A 22,634-nucleotide genomic window follows, 5' to 3' on the forward strand; every position below is an offset into this window, starting at 1 on the left:
CTATTATTTACAGAACTTTGCACAGAGAAAGTAGCTTCTTGCTCTCTTGTTTTGTTCCTGTTCAGAGAATTCCCTGTTTCCCCTTGTTTGAAAATCTCCTTATTTCATTGTATTTTCTAATTATTTCTTTTCAGCAAGATCTGATGGAGAAATGGAATTCCCCCGAAGAGAGTGAAACTAAGTTGGGCTTAGTCATGTGATCAGAGATTGCGAAAAATGGGAGAGAGGAACTTGCCGACAGCCAGAGAAGAACAACAAGGAGTTATTTGAAACAGAGAGGAAGCAACTGGCTGTTCTTCAGAATTCCTCAAGCAAGAAACTGTTTTAATATTTTTCAGGGAAGAAGGTCAGAGAGGTAGGACAAGGGCATCCATCTTTGGTTGGGATTAAAAACTAGAGTCGTTTCTTTGGTAGGCTCTCTGCCATCATGAAGACCTGGCTGATCCTCCTGTATTTGGCCATTACGATCATATCGAGTTTTCCACAGGTGAGTGCCAGTTATCTACCCACCCCTTATTAAGAGCAGTGGAGAAGATTTAAACTTTTATTAGGTTTCTAAGAGTGTGCAGTATCCTAATACTGGTCAGGACAAAATTAGAGAGATTACAATTCACAGGGGCAAGCCACGGTCCTAGGGGCAAACATCTGGGAACCAAGTATCATTTCACAGATGATGTGGTTGATGATGCAGTTAGAGGCTGGGATCTGCCCAGCATTTTTTGGCCCCTTTAGGCTGTTATAGGAATCCCCCCTGCAATTACTGGGCCCCACCATCCATGTCCATTTTGACTAGGGCTACAGAAGCGACTGGAGATCTGACTTCGTCAGAGGCATCTACCGATGTAATGCCTGACCAGTGCTTCCATAGTGCTTGTTAGATTTTATACACGCCTTTCATACATACAGCTTTGTTGCCCTTTTTGAAGAGCGCTAAACTAGTGTATTAAACATGAGAGCTCTAGTCCTGTGGTGCACAGAAGATTGTTTGAAACAGGAGAGAAAACTGGGTTCTGCCAACTTATGTGTTGCCGATTCTGTCCCCAGCAAATGCTTGACAGGTTTTTTGAATGCTTCTGGCTGTGAGAGATTTCTCATGGCCAAACTTTTTCTTGGTTTTTATTTCTCGGGGGGAGGGGAGTTAGGTGGCACCATTTTGCCTGCTCCATTATCAATCACTGCCAGCACTGCCTTTTCTTTGCAGCACCAGTTCCTGCAACAATAATAGTTATTGAACTATCCCTCCCCTTCATCCCACAGTCTTCCTCCGCACCTGTTAGCCTAACTGACAAGTCACAGGCATGGGGGAGAGCTGGGGTGTGAGTGGGAAAAAGCACCCCAAAGGTGCTCATGAGCCCACCTCCATGCCTGTCACCTGTTCCATACATAGGTCTGGTCACTTTTGAAAAAGCACTAAACTCCTGTCTAAAAACAGCCTGGATGACAGGTTGCAAATGTGAAGGAGGAGCACGTTATGAAGCTGGAGGAGCACCTTCATATTTATGAACTGCTAGGCAACTAGACAGCTGGCTAAACCCACTGTTCAAAGTACTCGTCTTTATTTGCCCAGCCCATCCAACCACACATTAGGGAGAATTGCTGGTTAGTTTCCCACCAGCAGATTGCATTTAATGGGAGGGGAAACAAAGCCAGAGGAGTCAACCAATTGCTTTCCTTAATTTGTCCTCATTAAAACTGTTAAGGACAGCAACACTCACTAGCCTTGTATTACAACTGAATAGGGCTCAGATGTCAGGGCAGTGTCATTTATATCAGCACACTTTTCTGCCAACTCATGGACTGGAGGAATGCACATTAACATGCCCACAAGAAACAGTCCCCAGTTAACTCCCTAGAAAGGAGCCAAGAAACAGACATGGTTCCTAGTTCAGGTCCTTTGTGACCTAACACTGCCACCACCTGGTTCAAATCAGATTTTGAATGCTTTCTAATGTTTACCCCAGAGGAAGGTGTCTGAATTTAAATCTGAAATGGATACCCACACAACTTTATCAAAAAGTACCTGACCACTCAACACACTACGCACAACCAACACCAGCTATGAAAAAAGTAATATTGCCATACATCAAAAACATCTCAGAAACAACCAGCAGATTATTACAACCACACGGCATCACCTTAGCACACAACCAATTAAAGCCCTCCAGAACATTTTAAGTAAGCCAAAACACCCGTAGCACAAAAATAAAAAACAGGAGTTGTCTACAATGCAAGGACTGTAACAGCCACTATGTAGGACAGACAGGTAGAAGACTAGCAGAGCGCATCCATGAACACCAACTAGTAGTCAGAAGACACAATGAAAACTCCTTAATCTCTCAACACATGGCAGATGCAGCCATAGTTTTAAGTTTGGGAAACTGTGAGCTTCCTAGACCAAGTTAAATCCAAAAACACTAGGGAAATCCTGGAAGCCTGGCACTCAGACAAAGCAGCCATCAATAGACACATAGAGACAAACCACATTTACACACCATTCAAAAGAGACAATAAAAAAGCTAAGGAAACAAAAATCCCAGAACACATCCTCTCCAGTAGCCATCACCCAGATAAGCAGGGATTAATACCAGACAAACAATCAAGCAGAAAACAGTTCCCTAATCAAGAAACTACCAAGGACAAAGCCACACCCCCACCAACACTGGCAGGGCAAGGGACTGTATAGAAACAGGGAGCAAACCCCACACTCACCAGCACTGATGATGTTACCTAGTCAGGTAATGAAACGTCTGCAAGCAAACAGCCAAGCTCAGAGAGCACCAAGGACCCACAGATAATCTCTGCAACAGAAGAATGAACAGGAAAATCTGCTGTCCCCCTTAGCCTCTTGTCAGCGATTCTAAGCCTCTCTTTTAAAGGGTAAATTATTGGGGTGGGGGAATATTCTTCCTTCAAATATGGAAGATTTGAGTGTTATCAGTGATCACTCAAATCTTCCATATTTGAAGGAAGAATAGAATTCAACAGTTGTTGATTGGTTAACCAAATCAGAGAGAAATTTGTATTGATATAAGAAATGTATGTTACTATTTAGGATTTTAAAGAGAAGAATATTAAATAACAGGGATTTATTTCTCCATAACACGGTACATCAAGGCTGAATCCAGTACAGAAGCATTTGCTGAGTGGACTGAAGAACCTGAACTAGTCATAAGCACCAGCAGCGAGCATACTGAGAGCCTGTGGCAGTTGTTCTCGTCATGGGTTTGGAAAAAGGTGTGACTCACAATCCAGATCACAGCTGGGTTAATTCTGTCATTCTGTTAATTATCCAAAAGCATATCCTATCATTTTTCCTCCAAATGTTGAGCTAATAATTAACCTAGTCTGAGTAGCTTCTCTTTTAAATAAGAAAGAAAATGAATCGTTTATGATGAAAGCAGACAATCTTGATTTATCTAATGAGGATTTATTTTTCTATGGCATCTTTCATCAAGGAAGTGACAGTTAATTGAAATGATGCATCTCCTCCCTTTTTTCCCTTTTTTTCAATATTTATTTATGTATTTATCGTTTGGCATAGCAGTGCAGTGTTCATGCTGCTTTTTCTTGCTGGGAAATCCTTGTGAGGTCCAGCAGCCAGATGTGTAAACTATTTAGCTGTGACAAGTCATGTTGCCCAGGGTGCACCACAAGGAGGCTAGTCTACATTGCACCTAGTTGGGCTGAGAGAAAGTAACTGGCCCAAGGTCACCCAGCCGGCTTTCATGCCTAAAGAGGGACTAGAACTCTCAGTCTCCTGGTTTCTAGCCCAGCACCTTAACCACTAGACCAAACTGGCTCTAGTAATAATTTTATTAAAGTTTACAGATACAAAGATAAAAAACTAATACAAACTAAGTAAAATATAAAAAGAAAAAATACAGTAAAGAAAAAAGAAAAGAGATCTATAAGAAATGTCTTCCCCCTTCATCACGAGAAGTACAAACAATTTCAGTAACTTATCACTTTCTCTGATACTATAACAAAAGATCTCTTCTTCCCATATCTCATCTCTTATCTATAAACAAATTCTTAAAGCCTCATCATTCAGTCCTAATCAGCAAAAGTCCATTAAGAGTTACCAGAAATAAGAACATATATATTTTAACCTTGATCAAATAAAACAACTTTATATTCCTTTCCTTTACTTTTAACACAGTAATTTATCACTTTCTCTGAAAATACAACAAAAAATCTCTTCTTCCCATCTCATCTCTTATCTATAAGCAAATCATTAAAGCCTCGTCATTCGGTCCTAGTCAGAAAAAATCCATTAAGAGTTACCAGAAACAACAACCTTTAACAATCTTGATATTTAATCCCTTTAAATAGTGTCCCAGAACTTGATTTCTTTTCATTTTCCCTTTGTCCCTTCTCAGAAATTCCTTCAAAACTTTAACATATCTGTTTTGTAAATCCAAAATAAGAAAGTTATCTAAGTCACTCTTCTGGTTTGTTATCTGTATATCCCTTTTAATTATTAAGACATCAGCCAGTTTCATTTGTATATCCAGTGTAACATCTTTTCCCATATCATTCTTGTAACCTGTCATTTTTAAATCCACATTTGAATCAGCCTCAGTCTCACTCATGTCCAGTAAAACTTGTTCTTCTTCTATAACCTCTTTTAAATCCATTTTTATGATCGCAGACAATCTTAAGAGTAACCTCTGAGTGCATTGTTCCCAAATGTCCTTGAATTCCTCCAAAGTTAGACTATTTTGCTCCATTCTGCATTAGTGGGTCTCTTCTCCTTTAATTATAATCTTTAGTTCTTTCTGGTTCCCTCTAGTATCCAACCTTCAAAGTCCCGTCTTATGTTTTTTTCTAATCAACAGCATTTTATCATGGGAAGGTTTCTTATACTTAATTTCAAAATCTTCATATATTTTTATAGCATTCTAAACAACCCATAGGAATGATTCTTGTAATTAATTTCAAAATGTTATTTCAAATCCACCTGGCCCCTTAGTCCGTTTATAACTTTCCAGAATCAACGTTCCAATCACCCTTTTGCTGTTTATTCCAAAATAAGAATTTTTAAAGTCCTTAAACAGGCATAAAACTTTTTCCACTAAGGACTGAAGGAGACTCACCCGGTATAATGAAACTTGCTGTTCTGAAGGTTCTTAATATCCAAAGAACAGTTAGCAAGTTATTTCCGGAAGCAGTTAAGAAAGGAAGTATGCCAACCCTGTGCCATAAAGGGGCTGACCATGGCTTGGGCAAAGATGACGATCCCTTGGTTCCCAGAGCTCTAAACCTGCTGGAGACCGCAGTCTTATGGTCTCCTCACGGGGAGCTACTGTATGGAGCACTTGTGGGCGATCCCGAGTCCTCTCCTTGTCTGGAGAGGAATTCCGAGAGGCCGATCCATTTGCTGGCTCCTCGTTCCAACGCAGTCATTAGCTCCGCTTGCAGTAGAGCCGTCTTCAGTTTGCCATTGCTTCACAAGAAGTCCCCACCTCCTCCCTTTCAACAGGTTGGGAGAACTGAAGAAACTCAGCAATCCCTGGATCCAGATGCCAACACTAAGGATGATCGTCAATCATGGAGGCCTCTCAAGAACAACATGAAGTTTCAAGCTCAGGTGTGTTGGATAATGCAGATCAGAACAGGAATTCTTAGTTCAGTTTTCCTTTGCTTTGAAAGTAATTTTTAATTTATTAACACGTTTTAGCTATTCTACTATCTTAAATTTATTAAGGCATTATTTTCATTCTGTTTTAGAGACTTTATTAGTGAGTTTCAGAGAGGAAAATATTAACCATATGGTCATGAAGAAATAACAGAAAACATTTATTCATATGCTCTGGTCAGCATGCAGGAGAAGAGATGTATTTTCCATGTCTCAGAATCAAAAATTCAGAAAGAGTCATTTAGGCTACAGTGTTTAATCTACTCATAGCAGTAATCAGTGTCCAGAATTGTCTAATTCTGAAACTCCATTCTCCTGTAATTTTTCCTAGGAGAAACACAGTAGTATAGATCAAATGAAAACAATGTACAGTAGCAGGCTGTCTATGATCAGCCTTGCTGAAAAACCTTACTTGTGCTGAACCTGCACTTCTGATTTGTTTTGTTTTAAGGAACAAGGTAATGAAGTTTAATCCTTTAGAGATTAAACCTTTTATACGAAATGTTTTCCAAAAATGATTATTTGTCAAACCCATCTAAACTGCAGAATGCCAAAACATTGAATTGTGATTAACATGTAATATAGTACCTAATGGGCTTTTTTTTTAGGTCAAAACCTAGATATTTGAAGTCAGAAAAAAGAGCCAAACATTCTTGCCTTTACTGATATATAAAAGCACAGCTCATGGTGGTATAAATGTAATCTATTACCTAATATCAATATTTTTCAGGACATTTCAGATCAGGATACACAAGGACATTACAATGAAGAGGAAACTACTAACCAGAAAATTACATCTACAAATGTGCCAGTGGAGAATGGAGAAGATAGTGCTATTACTATGGCAACCAAACAGACCATCTTTGAACCTTTAAATGGCAAAGAACAACCTGCTGAAGTCCCAACAGAAGGATCAACCACAGCAAACACTGCCCCCATTTCCACAGTGTCTGACACCAGTTGTCCACTCGAATCATGCTCACCGCGCTGGAAACCATGGCCTGCCTGTGCTCAGTCCACTCCAGAAGATGAACAGAAGCTGGCTGAGGCTCTATCCAAATTTTCACTTGAGTTCTATAGAATAGCAACCCAGAAAAAGGATGGTAACATGGTTTTCTCACCCCTCAGCATCACAACAACCCTGTCCAATCTCCTATTAGGTAAGAATACACCACTGAGTATCTACAGAAATGTTACAAACGTGGGTCTTCTGCACCATTTTTTTTTTACCTGGAGGCATCTGGAGTGCAGCGTGAGTAGGTCTCCTGCAATGAGAATCAAGAAATGTGTGAACTGCTTGATTTTATGTTTTCATGAAAGGTTTCCTTTTATACTATATTTCAGCAATACTGTACTGCTTATATTCATATCTTTTCATAATTTCTTAGAGATCATGTTTCTCTAAAAAAACCCAAGTTATGAAACATCCCTCATAGCTCTCCTATGCATCCCTGTCTTGACTAGGATTGCCAATACAGTACACACATTTCTAACTCCTAAACTCGTTATAGGAAGGCTGTAATACTAAACGATGGGCATCTTAATTCATTTAAATTAAGAGTATAATCCCTATCTTTCTAGAAATGAATTACATTTCACTTGGGAAGCATTTGTCTCTGTATTGTGTCAGGCTGCTAAGCACAATCCATTATTTTGATTATTATTGCTGAAAATCCCTGGGAACACAATTCATTCTTCACCAAAAGCTTTGCTCCAACAATCAGATTCCAGCTTCCTTTGATCCAGTCTGTTTCACCATTTTTGCTTAACTTCTTTTCCTCTCTGAGACCTTACCATCAGGACATGAGGGTTGGTTTGTTTGTTTGTTTTAAATCATATGGCATAGCAGTTTGGTGTTCATGCTGCTTTTCTTGCTGGGAAATCCTTGTGAGGTCCAGCAGCCAAATGTGTAGACTATTTAGCCATGACAAGTCACATTGCCCAGGGTGCACCCACAAGGAGGCTAGTCTACATTGCACCAAGTTGGGCTGAGAGAGAGTGACTGGTCCAAGATCACCCAGCCGGCTTTCATGCCTAAGGTGGGACTAGAACTCACAGACTCCTGGTTTCTAGCCCAGCACCTTAACCACTAGACCAAACTGGCTCTCAGAACATGAGTCAATGCTGCAAACTGAACCTCTTCTTCTATAGTCTAAGGACTTTTCTACTCAGAAAACAAACAAATAATCAAGTACCTTCCAGATATCTTGGGTTCCAGCTCCCACATTTTATTTTTTTTTTGCCATTGGCCATACCAGCTGGAGTTGATAATGTTGAGGTCCAAAATGTCTGAAGGCACTAGAATGTTTATTGTATCTTAGAAGAAACTATTGCTGTGCTTTCACTAGGCCACATCCCAAATGCTGGCAACAAGCTGCCAAGGGGAGACAAGTCGCATTATCATACTAAATCATCCCATGGTTAGCAAAGGCCACTGTTATAAAATCCAAGAACTTTGGGTTTGAAAGAATGAATGAATGAATGAATGAATGAATAAATAAATAAATAAATAAATAAATAGGTCGCAGGGGGGGGGGGGAAATCTGAACTTGCACAATGATGTATAACCTCTCCATATACTGGACATGTATCTTTCACGTTCAGGAGCCTGCGATGAAACCAAAGATCGTCTTGAGAAGTTGCTGTTCTATCCTAAAGAATTTGCATGTGTACATAGAGCCTTGAAAATCCTTGGCAAATCCAAAGCCCTGACTTCAGCCAATGCGATTTTTTACCAACCGGGTGAGTAAACTCCCACAGATGGCCTTCTTTCAGCTAAGGTCTGATTCTTAGAGGTCAGCATGTTTCAAAATGGAAAGGAAAAATCTTGGAATACAACTGAAGTTTGGCTTGTACTGGAAATTATAGTTGAGACGTTCTCCATGTACTCTGTCAATGGATTAAGGCTGAAATCCCAGAATTATTTACTTCAGATTGTACAATTAAATTCTGTAGAAGTAAGATATGTTCACCCAGCTGTTCAGTCTCACATAGTTACCACTAGGTTAAACTCTGGTTCAGTCTACTCTAAGGGAAATAAAATGTCAAAAGGCCTTTTGTAGCCTACTTTCAGTTAGGGTTAGGGTTAAGGTTAAATGCTACAGTAGCCTTCCCTAACCTGGCACCCTTTGGGACCACAGTTCCCAGTGTTTTTTAAAGTTTGAAAAAACTAACTTGTTATAATTGGTTTTTTTTAGCTAATGAATTTTACTGTTCATTGTTTCTTTTTTATTGTTCATTTATTCCTATGGCTCTGCAAAAAGGTTTGTCTGTGTGTGTGTGTGTTATATGCATTTTTTAAATTTTGAACTTTTTAATGAAATTATTATAAGTATATGTTATTGGCCACTCAATCCAAAAGGGCATTTTAGCATGTTTAAAAAAAACATACAAATATAAAATACAGGAGCAGAACAAAAGTGAAGCCACAGTAATTTATACCACTATGCTTCTCCTTTCTTCTTCTAGTGACATTTTTGGACTTATGATCAAGCATTTTTGTTGCTGGTTTTCCCTTTGTGAGCACCCATAAATATGAGATTAGTGGTACTTTTTACATGGATCCATAAGCAGGATTCTCTTTAGTTGCCATTTATAGATTTGGACCATGGGAAGTTGATTATTCAAATAACCTTGCATAGCCCAAATCTATAAATAGCATATTAATCATTTTTTAAAGACCAGATGAGTACTTCCAAAGGAAATTCTGTAACTTACAAGGGAATTGATTATAATTCTCATATAAAAATCTCCTTTAAAAGTGCTCTTCTGATCTCTTAAGAAAATGAATTAATGACAGCACAAAATGTCCTCTTTAAATGAGCTACAGCTCGCAACCACCAATCTTTATCTTTTAAATGAATAGCTAAACTATAAAATCTTAGGGAAAAAGAATTATCTGTACTGTATGTAGCACATGCTTTCAGATTGCCTGCTATTTTCATTTTTTTAATCTTTGAATTTTTGACACACAGCACTTAAGATGGGCAGTGAATTTCATAATCTAACAAGTACATTCTATCAAACCAAGCTGAAGCCCCTTACTAACAACACCCACCAATCAGTAACTGATATCAACTCATGGGTGAGTGAACATACTGGTAACAAGATCAAGCAGCTCTTGGATGACCTAGATCCTGAGGCCCAAATGGTGCTACTCAACGCTGTCTACTTCCAGTGTAAGTAAGATATTTCTAAGGGTTTCTGTACTTGGCATCTGACTCAGAGAGATTTCCTGCAGAGGGAAAGTGCTACAGAAAGGGCTCCAATCAATTTTCCCTTTTAAACCCAAGACTCACTGCCATCCAGGGCCGCAACTGGGGGGGCAACCGGGGCATGTGCCCCAGGCGCCACGCTGAGGGGGCACCACAATGAGTGCTGGGGGGGGGGCGCCAAAATGGGCGCGGAATCCATGTTTGCCCTGGGTGACACAGACCCTAGTTGCGACCCTGCTGCCATCATCATTTTCTCTGAAGAAAAGAAAGAAAAAAATTGTATTCTTGTACTGTCCTGACTAAGCAAGAACCATGCTGAGATGAGGAAGAAGTCTCTAGTGCTTTATTTTTGCTATAGTAGACAGAAAATCCTACCAAACGGAAGAAGTGTGGGAAAACCCAGACAGATAAACCCCCAAAAGTCAAGGTGGGTCTATTCTGTGTCTCTTTGAATGACAGCTCAGTCTCTAAACTACGCATGTGTTTTTGCCCCTGGATAGTGGCCCCTTCCTGTTCACCATCAGTACTCATGACATGTACCCTGCATAATGTGTTGTTGGATATGGGATTAAGGGTGACAACTAGAGAAAGTTGCTAAAGGATTTAAAAAAAAAACCTTGATTGCTATTAAATCACAGATAGAAATTAAAAGTTCAAATATTTGTGTGTGTTGGTCAGCTTGTTCATGGCAGTTGTGGTTGGCCTCAGTGTGGTGCTTCATGTCACAGAGGCAATATGATTGACCACACTTCATGACACCAAAGGCCTCATCTGGCAATTCCAGTATCTGAAGAGGCTTCTTTACCAGTATTGCATAATATTCATCTGGTGCTTCCACTCGCTGAACTGCTGAATGAGATCTCAGAGCAATGAGAAGTGAAGCAAGTGTCAGCTTTGCTTCCTGTTAGTGGAGAAGGAATATTGCTTTGCAGAGCAGCTTTGCAAAGGCATGGTTTGCATGAAGATTTGTCAAAGCAAAGAAAATTTTTGAAGCTTTGTACAATCCTTTGTTTAGTTACTCTTACAAAAATCCTAACAAGGTGAGAGAGACATGGGTGAAGGAGGAACTGTGACAATCCTACTTTTCATGCAGATTTAGTTACCTTCCTTAACTCTTTAAGAAATTTCCTACTAAATTCCACCATCAAGGCAAGTTGTATCTTTATAACCTAATTGCTACCTAGCTTATATTTGCATAAAATGTAAAGGTTCACACAGGCTTCTTGGCAGTTCAGATTCCTTCCTCACAGGAACACTTAGTAATTTCCTCTCTGTCTCACAGATGCCACATCAGATTCCCCTGCACTATCTCCTCAAGTCTCTGACTCAACTTTATGTGATGGGATGTCATTTGTCCCCAAACCACACTGTTTTCCACTGGTTTTCTGGTATAGGGAGGAACATTAGTCTTTTGTCCCTCAGGATATTCTTTCTGCCTTATTGCTATTTCTTTCTTCCAAGGCTTTCTGATGATATATCCCTATCTTGCTGCTACTATCTTTGATTATTACTACCTTTCATTCAGCATTCCTTGGATAACTGGTTCTTGTGGCCAGTGTATAGCTGAGGTGTCACTGAGAGTTTCCTATGTACATCAAAAGTCTAAGTTACATCAAGGATGCCCTTTGGATACAGTCCACTGACTTGCATTATTTTTTTCAAAAGACTTCTACAGACCATGCAACCTGGTTTGAAGAAGAGAATTTAGTTAGCTAGTTAGATGCCATCAAATTGGGCCTGAACACTGATGACTCTATGAGCAAATGCCTACCATCCTGACCTTTTTAGTAATAATCCACAGCTATCCCAAGGACAAACCAAGAAAATACCCTTCAAATGAGGTTATCTGGCAATCACTTGGATCCCCAAGATTGTTCCCAAACTTTTTCACAAGACAGTCATCAGCATCCTAGGTTTATCATTTGGAGATCATTTTTAAAGTTGATTCATGTTGCACCTCTTCAGAATTATGAGAATAACAACTGTTGACTATTCTGTAGATACAGAAATGGAAAGAGATGATTAAGCTTCATTCCTCCAACTGTGAAACACCAAGGGATGCCTACTTTTGCTAACATGTGAAAGACAGTATCAACAGACAATTCTATTTAAACATTTGCATCTATGCAGTATTTGTGGATGCACCCGTATTTAAATGTTTGAAAACAAAAACAAACTGGAAGAAAGCAATGGTAAACTGGTTCTGTATTTTCATTAAAAAAAAAAAAGCAACATGGATGTGTCCAACAAGTCATCAAGAACTGAGCTCAACTTGAGGAAAAGTTTATTTATTTAATAAACTTTTTTTACTTAATTTAAATATTATGAGTTTATTTAAACTTTATTTAAGTTTATTTACTTTATTTAAATATTATGAGTTGAAGGGTAGGCTTGCCCATAGGCGCTTCAGAACAACAATAGCAAAACAAAGCTTAAGTTGTTTTCCCTACTTTCGGGTCAGCCTTTACTGATAATCGCACAGTGTATCTAGTCCTTGAAACCCATCTAGCACAATTTTCATTGGCTGGGTTCAAGCATCTCTTGAGGTGCTTAGTTTATTTTAGGGTTCCATGATATGTGAACCTGCCCGTTATAGATATGTGTAAACCAAGCCACTAATATTTATTCAACAAACCATTGCACCATGTGTGAACCCAGCTATGGCACAAGCTAGAGGAAAAAGAAAATGCATGTTCTGAGCCTGTCAGTTTCTACTTAAAAAAGAAGGCTTCTTTATAGCATTATACTAAAAATTGGGTCAGACATTTCCAAAAATGTTTCAGCTTTGGAGCAGCCAATCCTTGGGTGAGACTGTTATTCTTATTTTATATACTTATTTTGTCATTTGTATGCTCATTTATACAATCTCAAAGTAGTTTTTGATACTGTGAAATAAAAAATAAAAAGCAGCTTATAGCTCTATAAAACAGTATAATAAAATTGCTTGGGATGGGAAAGGTAACATCCACCTGGGGATGGTTGGCACAATAGCACCCCCTACTGATTGGGATTCCAGCTCCTCTTGGGTTTTATATCTATTTATTCTATTTATATTCCTAGATTGTAATTTTAGGTTTATACGTTTTTATTGTCTTTTATTGTAAACCGCCCAGAGTTCCCTGTTGGGGGAGATGGGCGGTGATATCAATTAAACAAACAAATAAATAAATAAAATATTGTTAGGTTATTTATAGTTTAAATATGGAAAATGTCTAGTAATGCCTCTAAGAACTGGAACGTTTTGGTCAAAAACATGAAATAAGCAAAGGTGGAGAAGAAAAGATAGACTGAGTACATCAGCTATAGGGCAGCTTTCTTAATTTCTGGCAGAGATAAATAAATCCTACTATATTCTAATGAAGGGAATAGTGTGTCATAATATCTTAATTCAGGAGTAGCCAGTGAAACCTATTTGCCTCAAGGCAAACAAAAGGAAATATTTCTTCATTATAGGACATAAACAGTTTATGGGATTTGCTGCCAAACGTGCAGGGATAAGCGCATCATAGGTTTCGTGTCTTGCTCAGGGTCTTCCTAGAAAGATCTGAATGGCAGCTTATATGATCTGGATAGTGGACTGCATTAACTTTTAGTCAGATTCATCAATGTTCTTCCTATTTTCCTACATCATTGATATATATATATATATATACATAGAGAGGTTCCCTCTTATCCAAGTTCTTTAACTTTCCAGCCAAATGGAAAACTACATTTCAAGTAAAACATACAAGGCTTGAAGATTTCTACCTTCCTGGTCTCCCTCCCATCAAGGTGCCCACGATGACCAGTAAGAAATATCCAGTGGCCGCCTACTTTGACAACAATTTGCGGGCTAAGGTAATGCGCATGTGACAGGGGCAGCCTCCTTCAAGTCTCTTTTATTTGGTCCATACATTCTATGCAGTATGCACATTCTGTGAATTTCTTGATAGATGTGTCCTGTTTATCAAGGAATGTCATCTGATTGGACCTAGGAAGTAGGTCTTTTCTATCACAGCACCTGCCCTCTGGAACACCATACCTCCAAGATCTGGCTAGCCCCAACCTGTTGGCATTTTGTAAAGCTTTTAAAAGGTGGCTGTTTTCCCATCATGGGAGTCAGGAAGTTAATTGGTTTTGGGAAACGGATGTGTCATCTGCTGATGATTTATGTGGTTCCCAGTTGCCATTATGTATATACATCATTGTTTAGTTATATTTGAGTTTTTAACCTTATTTTAGCTGCCCAGAGTCACTGTTGCAAGATAGCCAGCCATATAAATTTATATACAATGTGCATGTGTGTGTGTGTGTGTATCCCTCCTTTGGGGGGAGTCTCTCCTTTTTGGAGAGATGGGCGGTGATAAATTTGATAAAATAAATAAATAATAAACAACCTAACAAAATAAGTAGGGATGGGGTACAACAATGAAAGCAAGAAATTAAAATGCAAATACTATACCGATACCATGAGAGTTATTGTCCTCAAGAGGTACATGGTTCCTAAAACTTTGAGGGTGTTCCACTGTCCACTTTGCTTGGACAGTTTTCAGGTCCAGCATTTTTGCTCCTTTAATTTAAAAAGCATTATTGGACTGGACAAGGATTAGACTGTCTATTTTTAATGTACAAGCAGGCTCCTTTTCTATTTTAGTATTTTGAAGCTCCGAATAGCAAATGCAGCCCCAAAGGGTTGCAGAGAGCATTCTTCTTGTTCCTCTAGTAAAAGAAAAAAGAAAAGAAAAGGTAGAATTAATCCAGAGATTTTGAAGAGGTCTGTTGGCCATTCAGAGAGAGAGAGAGAGAGAGGAGAGATCATCTCACTCCTTCTGCATTAGCCAGACTCAGTTCATTTTGCTGGGACAATAATGGGCAATCTGAAGCCATGGTAGTCCTTGAAACTTTATTTGTCATCCTTGGAACCACTCTGATCATGGCTGCTGAAAACTAATAACACAGGGAACAATAAAGCTATAGTATACTGAAACTTAACATAGTTTAAAACATAAATAAACTTTCCAGTGCTGATAAAACCTCAAGAACCACTTAGAAAAGCATGGCCCAATCTACTTTGCATCATTATCTGCCACTTAAGCCTTTGAAAAATATTATTGCAACTCCAGCAATGAAGAAGTGAACACCCTGGGCTGTAAACTGCCTTGGGACAACCGTCACAATTCCAGTTTCAGACAAATTCCAGATGGAATTCTTGTGCCTTCCTAATATCAGCTAGGCTTATTGGTTAGGACTAATGTCCAAGGACCCTTGGAAATTGTGATTCTGTATGGGGCAGGCAATTTTTAGGTTCCCAGGAGTCATACTTTTAAAATATTACTGTCATTTTTTAGCAGTCAGATGGGACAATGACATTTATATCATACAAGTCAGTGAGACCTGTATTTCCATAGAGAGGTGAGGGTTGTCCCATTAAACCTAAAAGAAAGATTAAAAGGGTATCCTTTTAACATTCTGTCAAGTAATATTAAAATCAGTGCCTCCATTTATCAGTAATTTGCCTCTAACTTTTGACTGGGTGAATTCTATGGTTCTAAGGTCCACAAAACAGGGATTCATGGACTAGGTTGCCTGTATTGCTCTTTCTGTATGAAGAACATAAAAATAACTTCAGTGTCATAAAAACAGTATGGTTTTATGGTTTCTTCAGGAGAAGGCATAAAAGAAAAATTGGTTTGATACTAGATTAAACTTGCAATTTGGGTATGTACTCTAATCCCTAAACAATCTTTCTCCATCTAATGCCATCCAGATATGATAGACCATATTCCCACAATTTCTAGTCATGTTCTTTGCATAATCCAGCACATCAGGAGAGCATCAGATGGGGGAAGGCTGTCTCAAGTCATATGAGATTGCCTTCTACTGTTTTCCCACCAGCTTAACAAAGTTGTGCCTGTTTACTCAATACAAGACTCCTGCTGCTGAACTGGGCAATATATGTAAACTCTTATTCAGTGATGTTCCCTGTAAAGAAGCATTTTATGGATTTCTTAGTGTTCATTCCAGTCTTTGATCCCACACAAGCACTCCAAATACCACAATTAGAGAAGAGGAGCCATGGAGAATAGCAATCACAATTTAAGTCTTATTATTTATTTATTTTGTATCCAGCCTTACTCTTATTTTTTTTATAAATAACTTGAGGTGGCAAACATACCCAATACTCCTTCCTCCTCCTGTTTTCCCCACAACAGCAACCCTGTGAGATGAGTGGGGTGAGAGAGAGAGAGACTGGCACAAGGTCACCCAGCTGGCTTTCATGCCTCAGGTGGGACTAGAACTCACAGCCTCCTGGTTTCTAGCCTGGTGCCTTAACCACTAGGCCACTAGACCAAAAAGTTCAAAAAGGGGAAAGGAATGCTTTTCTAAATCAAGGAGAATGAGACCATGGGAGACAGACTAGAGGCTGATGTGTATTTTCAGGTTGGCCGGTTTCAGCTATTCCACAATTTGAGTTTGGTGATCTTCGTCCCTCGCACCCAGTTGACAAACCTCTCTGAGATAGAGGAACGTCTCGATCCAACAGCCTTCATGACAGCCCTGGCCAAGCTGGGGGCCATGCCTTTGAAGCCAACAATGGTAACCCTACCAAAATTTAAGCTGGAATCATCCCAGGACCTTATGACAATAATTGGAGAAATGGGTAAGAAAAAGTTTTAAAAATTAAATTAGTGAGATCATTAGAGATGAGGACAATATACTTGCTACTTTCAGCATAAATGACAGGTTAGGCCAGTGAATGGTGTGGAAAAAACATCTGCCATGCCAACCCTGGGCATATTTAATTCACTCCAAGTGATTAGTCTTTTTCTGAGAAGAAACTGCTGTCATATCTTTTGCTTCTAGAGGGGTCTCTTGGCATCATCCAGAAACAGAGAAATATATTCTCAAGAAGGCACTGACGTTTCTCAAAACTTAATGGAAACAAATCATTTTGTTTTCTTTTTCCCACCTTTTCTTCTTCCTTTAAAAAGTAAAGCTAATTAGGACTTCAGGAGAAGTCCTGGTGTATGAAGAAGTGTTCACATCTCATCTCTGCTCTTTGGAGGACAAATAATGAGGAAATAGAAAACAAAAACAAAAACATGCTCTCTTGCCCTGTTTCCAGTGCAGTTCTCTTGAATAATATAAAATGATTAGAGTGGAGAAAAGGGAAATGCTATTGAGGTTTTAGGGTTCTTTTTAATCTTAGTCATTTTGGCCTCCCTTTGTGAGGGGATAGCTATAAAAGAAAGAAAAGAAGAAAATAACAAGAAAAAAGAAAAATCATATCACATGCACAAACATTAGGTAGTAGAAGATGACTGAGTTTTGAGCTTTTAATTTATGTTTAATTCAACAGGAAGCTTTTAATTAATCTTGCTGGGAGACATTGCAGAATGGGACTGATTTGCCAATATATATCACAGAAGGGCCTTTACAGTGAGGGAGGGCATTGCCAGTTATTAGAGCGGTATTTTATAAATATATGTCATAATTCCTCTTTAAATAATTCTGGAAAAGCAGCATGCCTCAGCTACATACAAGGCTGTAATGTGAAAATTACCTGGACATGGTGTTTTGCAGATTTAGACCTATTTTAGTTCTGTTTTTTTTCTCAAGTGTTGAGCTGTTTCTTATGCATTCTTTCAATTTTTCCTTTCAGATTTTGGCTTATTCTTTGATCCTGATTTGTGTGGGATCACTCAGAGTACAGAAGTAGCTGTGTCCAGTGCCAAGCACAAGGCTGTGCTGCAAATCTCAGAGGAGGGAGTAGAGGGAGCCGCTGCAACAGCAGTCACCCTGGCACGTACGGCCACTTTCTTTGAAGTGCAACAGCCTTTCATATTTATGTTTTTGAGGGATAACAGAGTCCCCCTCTTCCTGGGACGTGTCACCAATCCACTGTCATCATAACTTTTCCATGTCCTCTCAGCTTCCATCAGTAGGATGAAGCCAGCTTGCAGGTTGCTCTAGCTCAATCTGTACAATATAGGCATGAGGTTTGGGGAGCTGTGGTTCCATGCAACACATTTATTTAGCCTCTTCTTTTTGTTCCCATTAAAAGGTTCTTTTATCTTTTCATTTCATCTTTTTAAAAAAGATCTATTCCCTGCTTCTTTGTATGATTTGTATAGCCTTTTGCATCTATGAGCCTAGGAGAAATCCACATCTCCTCATTTATGCCGTGTATGAAGTAAGTTGAAAAAGAGGGACTTTTTCCACCATGTCCATATGTTTGACCTCTCCTGCCCTCTTTGGCCTTCCTAAAAAATGAAGTCTAATTGTACTGACTCCTTGGAATGTTATTGCCATGTCTGAGACTGAGATTTGCTGGAGGAAATTTGGAGTAAAAGATTTTTGCAAATAGTCATTATCATATAGCACATCTACCCATGTTGACGTCAGAACCATGAAGCCAACTCTCCATCTGTATGATCACATGACCCTGGCTAATTTGGAGATCTGAATCAATCTTTTCCTTGCTCAACACTATCTTGACCTGAAATTGGACCAAAGTTGAAGTTTTATCTAAAACACTGTGGCTGGGAGCTTGTGTGTGATGTGTGCTCTCACTGGAGGGAACCTCTGCCTTGCCTTGCCTCCTAAGCCCTAACTCTTTCCTCCCCACCCACCACCCATTCCATTCCTGCAGCCTGACATTTCCATTTATCCCATGCTCCTTCCCCCAAGCAACCTGCATGGTTAGAGGTACTGCCCAGATTAAGAACAGATAATATGCTACTCTTCCACCTTCAAAGACTTTTAAGTACATCAAAGATTAAGGCAGCTTGGCTTTTTCTGTTTTGCAAAATATCAGCTCTTCCCATAACAACTTCCCTTAACTTCCCATCACAGCAACTTGAAGTGGGGTGGGGAGGATGATGATCTTTTAAAATGTCCTTATAGGCACAAAGTAGGAGAGAGCAGAGCTGCTACTTGAGTAACTCAGAGGACAAGGCATTGACTTAATGATTTTAAGCATTCCTGTTGGTTTGCTGGGGTGTGGAAACTGCTATGTAAAAGTGCCCCAAACTAGTTCTCTCAAAAAGTCAGAGAAATTATTAAGCTGGGTCTCAGTTGAATTATTTAGACTGCAGATGGGCATTAACATAATTGAATGATCTTCTGGAGGAAAAGATAATAATCTTTTCCCATTTCAGTGGGCCATTGGGGGCTTTGGGAGCAATGGACTGTTGATGTAGTATTATTAATTAAAAAAAAAACCAGAGAGCAACTCTGTAAGAGACGTAGTCATAATCATGATTTCCTATGCTTTACATTTTTTAAGCATTATTTTTCTAAATAAATAAACTGTATAGCAAGTTGCAATATTCTATCCTGAAGGCATTTGTTTTATTTTTAACACTTTCTAAATTGGCTGACTTAAGGATTATCACTTATGCCTAGACATCTTCCTCAAGACTTAGCAGTCACTATTTCCATAATCCTACTGAGAAAAGAGCATTAGCTGTGGTGCTGCTTGTCTGCTGATATTTGTGGATGAGTATGATGCTAACACAGCAGAGCCAAAGGTCCTGAATAAACTGAACTCCTACCATTGTTCTATTGGAAAGAGAAATGAAATCTGTGAACTATTCACACTGTTATCTTGGGAGTCCTTCAGAACTTCCAAATAAATAGTTATTTGACTAGCAAACTTTACAGTGAGGCCTTAGGTGGGATCAGTCATCTGGGAGGCAGATTATGAAATTACATGAAAGCAACTGATTAGACAACACATAAATGTATGGACATTCCTCTAGTCAGTAAGAGTGTTCAGATCAGTCTTAGGAAATACAGTGCAATCAACTACTTAGAAAAGAGTCCAAATTTATTTTTAAAATTTTTAAAGTTTTGTACTCCATCATTACAGTCACCAGAGAACATAATGACTGACTGAACAAAAATTATTATTATTATTATTACATAAATAATCAGATAACAAAAATCAGCTGAGCTGGTTTCATCTCTCGGGTGCACAAAGTGTCAATCAATTCTACTGAAGCAGTTGCTTCATTCCAGAGTCAATCCTCCATTCAAATGCACACCAACCTTTCAAACGTAGTGATAAAAATAAGGATTCTTTTCCTCTTTGCAAGAGTTAAAACCAGCAGCAGTATAAGAAAAGGAAGCCCAAGATGTCATTATCTGTAAGTGAGAAAGGCACATCCACATCTTATTAGAATCCTGTCATTCCAAGATGAAATGAGGGGACCAATTCCAGAAGAAAAAGGGTGTCGGCCAGAGAAGTAATGCTCTAGCAGCAGCTTGTCAATCTGCATTGCACAAGGCAGTTTAGCCCAACAACTGACAGATGATAAAAGACCTGAAACAAAAGTTCCCAGCAAAGCCTTCTGTCCAGACAGAGAATCCCCATCCCTATGCTCCTGGACTAGGCACAAGACCAGCTCTGTTGCAAGAGCAGGCAAATGACTGGAGGAATGAGGGAGAAAGGGAAAGCACGTGGGCAGTGAATGTTCTCTTTCAACAAAACTGAGTAACCCTTGGAACTTGCTAAAAGATTCTAAGCTGCTTCTCTAATTAGCACCTAAGGAAAGGAGTCCCACTCAGTATTGTGTGTGTGTTTTCTCTTAATAAATTCCTCTCCCCCCTTAGCTATAACTGTGCAAGATTAGCTTCTTCAAATCACATGGTCGCAGGCATTTGTGAACTGCTCATCAATGCCAGTGGAAGAAGGCTCAGCCCGTGCTAAACAGGGAGAAAGAGTGATTGCCTGTTAGTGGGACTTAGATTAGGCTAGCTGGATTTTCAAAGGAAATTGTGTAACAATATTTATATCCTAATATTGTTCCTCCCCTCATGTATATATATAAACTTGGGCTGGAATTCAGGAGAAAGACCCATTAATCTCAATGAGACCAACTTCCTAAAAGAAATGTACATTATTGCACTATTACAGATAATTTTTGTTTTGTACAGAACACCTCTTCAACATATATAGAAACTGCCTATCCACTATTAACAAAGTACAAAAATGATGTTGACCTTTCCTAAGAAAACTTTGACCTCAGCTGGGTAACCTAAGGCAATAATCATTCAGTTCCACCATTCAGGTCATCTCAGCTACAAGAAAGGTTGAGCTGCTCCAAATATGCAAGCAGTTCCTGGGCCAGGTGAGGTCCTTTGATAAGCTCCTGCCATCGGGGATCAGTGGAGGACCAGGAAACTCTGCAGTGACTTGTACACAAGGCTGAGGGGTGTCGCTGAATAGAGAGAGAAAAAAATATATCTTACATGACTATCTGCCTTTCCTCTAAGGAGCTTAAGACAGCATACATGTTAACCCCCAATGACAACCCCCTGAGGTAGGTTGGGCTGAGAGAAAACAATTCACCCAGAGTCACCTAGAGAGCTGCATGGTCATGTGAAACCCTGCACCTAAGTCTCTCCTCCCAATTTAATATTCTAACCTGTACATGAGAAAGAGTCAAATGTCCCAATTCAGTTATACAGATTCAGCATGTTTACTGCAAGGTAGAGTGATACACCCAAATGAAGTGGGAGAGAATCCTATCTTCTTTCCATGTATTTTTTTTTAAGTCTGAATGTTAGACAGTGCCATTATGGAACTTGCTAAGATTTCCCAAACTTTTGCTCTGGGACCATTCTCCTTTTGACACATGCACAGTCTGAAAGTCATTTTGGAAAACCAGTGTTTGCACAAATACTGTAGACCCCAAGGAATAGCTCTTGTACCTGCATTTTTTTGATAGTATTTTCCAGTTGATTGAGGTACTTCTGACAATATTCAATGCTGGGTTGCAGCGTCCTGGAGTCTCCAATGATACCTGCAAAATGCTGAAAGCACTTGGTGTACTGGCACAACCGCGTATCCTGTAACACAAATGGGGAGAAGGGGAGAGAGACGCTAAGCAGAGGCATTGTTGGCTAGATTCAGGTCATTTCCTCATTAGTGATTTCTGTCCCTTCCTAGCATTAGTATCATCTAACCACTGTGCATGTATAACCGTCAGGAGAATAGGGCTTATATTACTTCAGTGGTGGCTTAGTCATACCAGAAGACTCTAAAAACCACTAGTGAAGAAATATTTTAGTGCCATCTTCAAGCACAAGAAAAATCTCTGCCCTTGATGGAAACAAAATCTAGGCCGTTCATGAGCACACACATTCCTGTTCTGGAGCTGCAAGAAGAGTGAAAGCCTTTGGCTTCTGATAATGCAACACTTGCCAAGGATGTTGCTGCTTTACTCCAATTGCATCTGTGAATGAGAGGGATGGTCTCCACAACCCACGGAGAGGGGCTGCAGGCTTGTCATCCAATTAGAACAGGTCTCTGGGTGATTATTTGAAAAACACCCCCCAACTTCACAAATGCCAGGGAACCTCACCAAAACCTGGCTCAAAGCAGCAGCTTTTCCATGTGTAAATTGCAAGTATCTCATTCTTTCTTTTACCCAGACTTTAGGACATTTGGGTTTTTAAAACTTCTCCACACTGCTGAACTGAATGAGCATTCATTTGTTTGCTTATTGCTTTCTGAGAGTTGACCAGAGTCAACTGCTGAAGTCTGTAGAGGCTGTCCTGAACTAAGTGGCAGCTTCCCAGATAGTGGAGCAGCTTCCCATCTTTCCAAATGCCTTCTTACCAGATCCGCAGACTGGTCTCTGAAACCACCAGTACACACAGGTCCTCTGAACTCTCTAACTCCAAAGCCCTCGTCCTGCAAATTAGAAAAACAATAATAAAGCCTGGATTTAAGAACTGGCCCTAAGCCATTTCAGTTGCAAAACAGCAATGAATACCATTCCATTCCTTTGGTT

General features: G+C 39.4%; 1 protein-coding gene across 2 annotated transcripts; it reads left to right on the forward strand.

The window, feature by feature from the left end:
* On the forward strand, positions 1–18,122 carry SERPING1 (serpin family G member 1). Of its 2 annotated transcripts, XM_063289101.1 has the most exons (9): positions 1–487; positions 3,115–3,234; positions 5,483–5,590; positions 6,369–6,798; positions 8,243–8,380; positions 9,613–9,816; positions 13,547–13,689; positions 16,273–16,492; positions 17,495–18,122. In XM_063289101.1, the coding sequence occupies exons 1-9, from the start codon at positions 428–430 to the stop codon at positions 17,743–17,745; spliced, it is 1,674 nt and encodes a 557-aa protein (XP_063145171.1). In that variant the 5' UTR covers positions 1–427; the 3' UTR covers positions 17,746–18,122. The 2 variants fall into 2 exon arrangements, with proteins under 2 accessions (XP_063145171.1, XP_063145172.1); XM_063289102.1 differs by lacking the exon at positions 3,115–3,234.
* The last annotated feature ends 4,512 nt before the right edge of the window (positions 18,123–22,634 follow it).

Source organism: Candoia aspera, chromosome 1, assembly GCF_035149785.1.
Source record: "Candoia aspera isolate rCanAsp1 chromosome 1, rCanAsp1.hap2, whole genome shotgun sequence".
NCBI lineage: Eukaryota > Metazoa > Chordata > Lepidosauria > Squamata > Boidae > Candoia > Candoia aspera.

Coding starts and splice junctions, on each gene's coding strand:
- SERPING1 (XM_063289101.1), top strand. CDS start 428: ATGAAGACCTGGCTGATCCTCCTGTATTTGGCCATTACGATCATATCG. Junction 3,235..5,482: donor CGTCATGGGTTTGGAAAAAG/GTGTGACTCACA, acceptor CCCTTTCAACAG/GTTGGGAGAACTGAAGAAAC. Junction 13,690..16,272: donor ACAACAATTTGCGGGCTAAG/GTAATGCGCATG, acceptor GTGTATTTTCAG/GTTGGCCGGTTTCAGCTATT.